An 8943-nucleotide genomic window follows, 5' to 3' on the forward strand; every position below is an offset into this window, starting at 1 on the left:
GGGTAGTGTATTAGGCCCATTTCTATTTTCCATGTTTGTTTCACCTATATATCCTATTATAGCTAAACTCGGTACCAATCATCATCAATATGCTGATGATACCCAACTTTATACTGTCATCAACCCAGGCATAGATAGCATTAATGAAATCAATGTGTGTGCTGATGCAGTAACGAAGTGGTTTCTAGAAAATGGACTTCTACTCAACCCAAATAAAACAGAAGCTGTTTTATTTGGATCTAGAAAACAAATTACCAAGCATAAAAATGATTCAAAAATTGTTATTTCTGGAACAACACTATCTACAATAAATTCAGTAAAAATCCTTGGCGTCACCCTAGATTCATCACTCTCTATGGACAGGCACATAAACAACACTATTAAATCCAGCAATTACCATATTCGTGCACTTCGCCACATTCGTCCATGTCTGACTAAAGAAGCTGCAAATACAATTGCATGTGGCATTGTTAACACTCAGCTTGACTATTGTAACAGTCTTTTATCTGGTACTTATCAAAAAAATATTAAAAAACTCCAACGAATTCAAAATAGCTTATCTCAAATCGTTTTCCATTCTCCTATTCATTTAAATTCAGAAATATTGCTGAAATCTCTTCATTGGTTACCAATAAATCAAAGAATAATCTATAAGATATCAGTTATCACATATAAAATTTTATTATCTAAATCTCCTGCATATTTATTTGAACTCCTAGAAGTCCGAATTTCAAAACAAAAAACTAGATCATTAGACAGTTGTCAACTTAAACGTCATCAACAAAAAACTTCTCTGGGCTCAAATTCTTTTTGTATGACTGCACCTCGAATTTGGAATGGTTTATCTATGAACACGCGAAACTCAACCTCTTTAGAAACATTTAAAAAAAGATATGAATCTTTTATAAACGCTTTTCCAAACTCATAGCCAACTTGTTTTAGTGCTTCTGAATTACTTCATCACTATTGTGATTGTTGTAAATAATGGCACTTTAATCTCTAATTATTATTATTATTATTATTATTATTATTATTATTATTATTATTATTATTATTATTATTATATATATATATATATATATATGTGTGTATATATATATATATATATATATATATATATATATATATATATATATATATATATATATATATATATATATATATATGTGTGTGTGTGTGTGTGTGTGTGTGTGTGTGTGTATATATATATAAATATATATAGGTGTAGGATTTCAAATCATCAAAGAATCAAAGAAGTAAATATTTGCTTCTCTATTAATAAGTATAATCTATATACTTTAATAAAATTTCCTTGAAAACAATGATAGAAAATAAGGAGAAATTAAGGAGAGCAATTAAATTTGAACTTTTTTTAAGGTTATTTAAGGACTTTTAATGAGCTTTTTTTTTTTAAGGATATTTGAGGTTTTTAAGGAGGAGTGGGAACCCTGTAAAACAACTTTTGTTATTAAAACTTCTTTTGCTTGAGATAAAAGTCCATGCAAACAATTGAATTCTCTCATCACTTTTCAATTACTCCATTGAGCAACAAATATTGTCAAAATCAATCAAATCAAATCCTGGAGCACTTTAACAATGTCATCAGCACATCCGTTGGAAACTTTTTTTTAGTTGCTTCATATTCATTATCCTCTGAAGTATCAATGGCAATATCATCTGAATTAGGTGATAAAAGTTCTTACTTCCTTTTTTTTATAGTTTTTTAAGCTTTTTCTTTTTCTCAGGAATATAACTTTTAAGAGTTTGTAACTTGCATTTATTCAAGGGTGACTCACCCAATAACGACAAGGATTTATTAAAAAATGAAATTTCTTCTTCCTGACACTGATAATTTTCATCTCCCTTGTCACTACAAATATCTTGAGATCTGGAACTGCCTTAAAAATCTGACTCTGTATTACAATATGCAGAATTTTTATCATCACATAATCCTATTTCGGAAGGTAAACCAGGGATCCTCTTTCGGCAAGTATCACATAATTTTGCTCCAGCCGTAAGTTTTGAAGGATATATAGCTACCTGCCGACTAGTAACTACCCTTAAGGTTTTATATTGATTTTTCTCATGGTGTTAGAAGGGATCATAACAATAGTGTTGTCTCTTTAACTCTTTTACTTGCGCTTGAAATGCCATTTTTAATCTGAAAGTTGGTAAAAACTTCTTACTTAGTTGTCTTTTAATGACTAATTCAATGGAAATAAATTGATTATTTTAATATAATAATATATATCTTTAAGCCTCATATAATTTAATACTGACTTGAGTATGTATATATAGTACTAGTAATTAAATTACAACTTAGAAAATAAAAGTAAAAAAGTAAATAATAATAGTATATACCTACAATGGGCTATTTACAGTAAATGACCTCAAAATACCGCATTTGTGAGGCCGATAAATATTAAATTTTTAGAACCTACTTATACTTTATTATTAATCCTAAAGTTGTTTATGGGAATCCCAAAAATATTTTTTTATGGGACATCCAAAATAGAAAAAGCAATGTGTAAAAAAAAGAAAAAATTATGACCAGGGTCAAAGGCCAAATGACCAATAACTTTTTTTCTATTGAACTTATCACTTTTTTGTATAGACACAAAGTTGTTCGTCTGTGCAAGAGCTTCTGTTTGCCCCCAAAATCAACTTTCTAAGTATAATAGCAAAAAAGTCATGACATTTTAAATAAGCAAGGTCAAGTGAAAAGGTTAAAACTTTGAAAAGTCAAATCTCAGGAAATAATTGACTTTAGTCAAAAAAACTGAAATTTTTTTCTTCTATCCATATGCTCAACATGTGAGCCAATTTTCATTAAAATCCGAGTCTGTGATGTTCGATGGGTGGTTCCACTTGACGTGGAATGCCCCTGAAGTAAAATTATACATTAAACATCTTTCTTATAAAACTATATATTAGATATGCTTTATGTTTAAACTTGAGTTAACAAACTTTTGGCATTTGCATTGCAATAGTTGTTTACTTTAGAGTTAAATTTACGGTATTTTCAAGTCTCAATAATTCTTATGAGTTAATTACTTTATAATTAAACTTTCAGCATTGCCAAGTTTCAATAGTTTTCATAAATCTTTTTAAGAAACAATCACAGCATTACTTTAATTGGCAGTTTCGTCAGTATTTCATATACAAAAACTATTTATCTTTTAAAACTATTTGTAACTATTCAAGCAGATTCATAAAACACAATTTCAAAGTTCGTATAAAAGTTATCACTGAATATTACTCAAAGAATTCCAGATTTCATTTTCGATAAATAATACTAAACAAACAAACAAAAAGATCTTCTTTAATTGATTGTATCAACTATTATTTACAAAAACCTAATGACCTTAAATTGCAAAATAAAGCTCATAATTTAAAAAATTGTTTTAAAAACAAACTACTTTAAAAACAAACTTTAAAAACATACTAGAAAAATTATCCCCCAAAGAATAACAATAGTAGCAAAAAAAAAAAACATATATGATTATATAGAATTATTTATAGTATAACATATATTAATATATTACTAAATTGACTTTTGATAAGTGTACAATATCAATAGTGTGGTTACATAAAATATAAATACATGCTTTTAACGACATTCTTAGATTTATATACTATTATTTTTAATTAAAAAATTGTTAAAGAAAAATTTATAAAGCACTAAACATGATTCTTTATGTTATTAACTTACGCTTCTTAATTGATTTGAATGGTTTTTCTCGTGATTAGATTTTTTTTTATTTGAAACTAGATTATTTTTGTGTTATGATTTTTTCCCGGTGTATTTGTTTTTTTTATCACTACCGAACCTAACGAACAAATTTAATTATTTCATTAAATTTGTTTTATTTTTGTCTTTTAAGACATTTAAGACATTTTAAGACTTTTAGGACTTTTAAGACTTTTAAGACATTTTAAGACTTTCAAGACTTTTAAGACATTTTAAGACTTTTAAGACATTTTAAGACTTTTAAGACATTTAAGACGAGATATTTTGTCTTTTAAGGCAAAGTGAGAAGAAACGGGGTGGGGGGTGGGGGGAAGATTAGAAGGGAAACATGAAAAAATAAAAATAAAAATATGACATTTAGAAAATTTTAAACAGCATCCCAACGCTAATGGGTCGTCCATAAATTACATCACGCTTTAAGAAAGATGTGTGGGGTGAGAGGGGAGGGGGTTTGTGGTTTTGTCAAACTAGCTAAAACGACACGGCTCTCGCAGTTGTTAGCATTAGATGCTAATAACTAGCTAGTGTGTTTTCCACAAATTATTGAACCAGACTTCTCGGAACATTCTCCTCCATCAAAATTTTAAACGACTCTCTCTTTTCTTTCAAGTTCCAAAACTGGAACGTTTCTTTTAGTATTGACACAACATCAGCTTGCAGGTCTTTGATAGGTTGCGTGAACATAATATTATTGCCATTTATAATGCACTGGACAAAGTTTAAATCAAGTGGGTTGCAGGCTTCAAACACTTCATTTATAAAGAACTTTTTATTCTGTATTGCCTGTAATTGATTGATTATCAGTGAATGTTTGATTTACTTTGATTTACTTTGTTATTTAGCAGAATAGTTGATTTTAGCAGAATAGTTTGATTTACTTTGTTATTTAACAGAATAGTTGAAATATCCTCGTAATTAGTATTTATATAACAATTTATTTTTTATTATTATTGTTAGTACTGTTTAGGTGCATTGTCTGTCTTATTTTAAATATTCCTCTATTAATCTTTATTTTTGTCTTGACAACTGTCAAAATATGCTTTGTTTGAAACATAATTCTCCTTTATTCTAATGTATTTCATTTCTTCCCTCAGGCGTTCACTGCTCGTGTGTGACCATTCGGCGAATTTTATATATGTCAGAATTATATATATGCCAAATTTTATAAATAATATTGGGCCTAGCCCGTAAGGGTTAGTGTTACGGTCATCGAGCACGACTATTTTCAAAATCATAATTACTGTCACCGCGAAAGAAGTTGTTTGTCTCTGGAAGACGCATGGGCTAGTTTTCTAGTCATAAGTCAGTTATAAATCCATGCATAGGTGTTTAATCCATCATGGTTTTCTGGGGTATGACTGGGCTGGCTTGGTGTAGTTAAGAGATAAATCTTTTACGCTGGTTACTAACAACACAAGACTCTACTGAACGACATAAACAGCACGGACTTACACATTACACCTATACACCCTTATGCACATATAGCCTTTTTACATCTTTTGCATGCTTTTTGTTCTTTTATATGATAAACTATCTTTGTTTGAACTCATTCTTATTTAGGTTCTATTTTCTTTTAATATATAGTATGTGGTTGGAATGTTAAATGCCGATTTGTATGTTATGTATATGTGGTTATCATGTGTGATTGTTTTTTCATTTTAGGATTCATATAAATATATATAAGAGCGTATCTTTTGGACTAGCGGCTTTCGACATGTTTTGTTGATGGGACGTCTTTTTGTTGTTTTTGTTATGGTCTCAAAATTACGTTTAATTCGGAAATAGAGAAAGCTTTACTTTTTCGGAAACTTCGATTTAGATATGGTTTCAAAGTTACCTTTAATTCGGACCGTAGAGAAGACTTTACTTCTTAAACAATATTTTTCCCGCCTCTTACATCGTTTTTATATGACGACTAATATCATTGCTTTATCACCCTAAATAATTTTTTAACCACTCATTTGGCTTAAATTTATCTGGTCTTATTTTAGTATTTAGTTGATCTTATTACAATATTTTTTGGTGTATGATTTATCCGCTGATTTTCATGTTGTTGCTGTTATCAAGGAGCTTTTGTGCTATATTATCGTACGTTCATTACTCGGCTTTATTTTAATTTTCACAGACACAACTTTTGTCTTTTATTATTATTCAGAGAATTTCTTATAACCTTCACTACATGTTTAAATCTTTACATTTTTTCAGGCGATATTTATATATATGTTTTTTTCTACTTTCAAATATTACTTGATTTTTAGTTATGATTTTAAGATGCGCGGGTTGTTTCATTTTCTTACACTTTAGATTGGTTAACAAAATTCGAATGAAGTATCTATGACAGCGTCAGAATTTTTTGAAGACTCTACTATGTTTTATTTTATTTTAAAAGAGTTTTTAATAGGGTATATTTCCATTTGATTGTTTTGGGTTTATTTGTGCTGGAAGTACCTTTGTGGTTTAAATCGTTGACATATTGCATGGTCTTAGGGGAAAATTCAATAGTATTTTCTGTTTGCACACTTTAGTTGTTTTAGTTTTGTTTCTGGTGTTTTTATTTGAATTTTAATTTATAGTGCTTAGTTTTTTTGTACCAGTGGTATGGTAAGTGATTTTTTGAACTATTTATATTGTGCAGTAGATCAACACTTTTTATATCATACCATCAAAAAAATATTAGTGTTTTACAAATTTGGGTATGGTTGGGTTTGGCTGTTTGTAGTGAATCCTTTTTTACTGCAGTATGGAATAGGCGTAAGTCGCGGGGTAAAGCATAAGTAGCGATGACGTTTATCTGACGGGATAAACTAGTTATAAGTGCTGATCCTCATCGAAACGCCAGTAATAATAGACGCGACTCTGAGGAGATGTTTATTACTTAATCGCTACACAAATTATGTTTACACATTGGCATTAATGTTTTTTTTCCATTCTGAGGCCTTTCATTGTTGTATGCATACTTTTTATTTTTTAATGTATTTTTTGTTTTATTTATTTTATGTTTGGTGATATATTTTTTGTTTTATCTTAGTTCATATTAGTATTTATATAACAATTTATTTTTTATTATTATTGTTAGTACTGTTTAGGTGCATTGTCTGTCTTATTTTAAATATTCCTCTATTAATCTTTATTTTTGTCTTGACAACTGTCAAAATATGCTTTGTTTGAAAAATAATTCTCCTTTATTCTAATGTATTTCATTTCTTCCCTCAGGCGTTCACTGCTCGTGTGTGACCATTCGGCGAATTTTATATATGTCAGAATTATATATATGCCAAAGTTTATAAACAATTTTAAAAAACTGATACAGGTAATTTTTACTGTACTTCGAGATACAGAAAAATAATTTTAAGACTGCTCTTCCAACAGCGTCTATTTAGCTAAGAAAACCAACAGTCAAGATAAACGTGTTCCAATCAAGGTGATTTTTTGTGTTTACTAGATTTCATTTTAATTTTGCATGTAACTTAAAATTATTTCAATTTACTTTATATTTCAGAATGTCCAGAATAAGCTCCGAGAATGTCCAGAATAAGCTGAAAAACCTGAAAATATCAAAGCCTGGACAAAAAATCTAGTCCACTTTGAGAAATCAAAATCAACAAGATCTCACATACACAAAGTTTTGCAGCCACTTGGCATTATGAATAAAATGCCAAAAGCTTATTCTGTTATTGGTCGGTATAATTACTTATCAAATTTAGAGAAGTCAGTGTATTCCAGATGTAATATGGTTGGCGCAGAATTATCTGATTTATGGCTTGAACTGAGTTTACCAAAAATTAATGAAAGGTATATAACAAAAAAAGTAGAAATTCTTATTAAAAAATATCATTCTGTTCAAAAATCCAAACAATGTTTTGAAGAAAAGTGGGATTATTTATTTGATATAACCAAAGTGAATGGTAACAGGCTTAGCAATGAAGATAAAGAATTTTATATATTACAGGTGAAAACTGATGGTCAAGCTGGTTATTGCACATCAAAAATTGTTAAAGTACATCCATCTAAAGCTGGCAAAAAGAGAACTATCATAGCTGAAACAGGTACAGTAGAGGTCAGTGATGACAATAAAGGAGACAATGAACTAGATGATGAGCAAGATTCTGATTATAATCCGCCAGGCCAAAAAACAAAGAGAAAATATGAGAACACCACTGTTGCTGTTAACTTAGTTAAGAAGTCAAAACTAAGTATTAAGAGATCAGCAGAAGTTTGCAAAAATTTATCTGAATGTGGTGTTAATGTGCAAGCACCATCCAAATCTGGGGTTTAAAGAGCTACAATGTCAGAAGCTCAAAAAATGGAAAAGCATATGATTAATCATTTAAAAAATGATGATTGGGTGTTGCATTTTGATGGTAAAAGAATTTCCGAGATAGAGTATCAAGTCTTGATTTTAAAAAATGCAGAAAAGGAGGTCAAGTTAGCCATTTTGAAACTGGGTGATGGTAAAGCTAATAGTATTTACAGTGGAATAGCTGAAGTGCTAGATAAATTTCAACTATGGAGTAGTATTAAAGTTATAATATCTGATACCACAAGTGTTAATACTGGAAGTAAAAATGGAGTTGTAAGCCAACTTCAAAGAGAATTTGAAAAAAAAAGTCTTGAACCAGTTCAATTTATTGGTTGTCAGCATCATGTGATAGACACAATTTTGAAGCATTCCATGAATGAAATTTTAGATGAAGGAAAAAACTCATCACCAGAAATACATTACAAATTTATTGTAAACCTGCAAAAAAAACTATGAAAATTTAAAATCAAACTTTAAGCAAGGTGAAAAAATTTGTAAAGTAAAGACAAATAAATGGAGAGATGATATGGACTTTTTGTTTGAGTTGATACAAAGTTACCGATACATGAAGGTGAATGGTAGCTATCCGGCTATAAAATTCAAAAGTCTGCCATCATTGAACAATGCCAGACGGAATTCAAAAGCAATCTATGCTCTTCTGGCATATATTTTAAATGAGTCGAATAATAATCAACTTCGCATGGTTTGTGACTTCATTACATCAGCCTGGTCTGATATATGGTTTTCTGACATGCAATACTCAGAACATAATTTTAACATTTTAGAGCAAGCAATAACTTCAACTACAGCCATGAAAACCTTGAAAACATTTTGGTCCCAGGAGCTCAGTCGCATACAAGGAATTCAGAGATCTAATATCTGTGCGGAAAAA

The 8943-nt window shown here is 29.5% G+C and overlaps 1 protein-coding gene across 1 annotated transcript; it reads left to right on the forward strand.

The window, feature by feature from the left end:
• Positions 1-31: 31 nt before the first annotated feature.
• Positions 32-928, forward strand: LOC136078668 (uncharacterized). Its single transcript, XM_065794452.1, has one exon. It carries the CDS (start codon positions 32-34, stop codon positions 926-928), a length of 897 nt encoding a protein of 298 aa, XP_065650524.1.
• The last annotated feature ends 8015 nt before the right edge of the window (positions 929-8943 follow it).

Source organism: Hydra vulgaris, chromosome 03 (assembly GCF_038396675.1).
Source record: "Hydra vulgaris chromosome 03, alternate assembly HydraT2T_AEP".
NCBI classification, from domain to species: Eukaryota; Metazoa; Cnidaria; class Hydrozoa; order Anthoathecata; family Hydridae; genus Hydra; species Hydra vulgaris.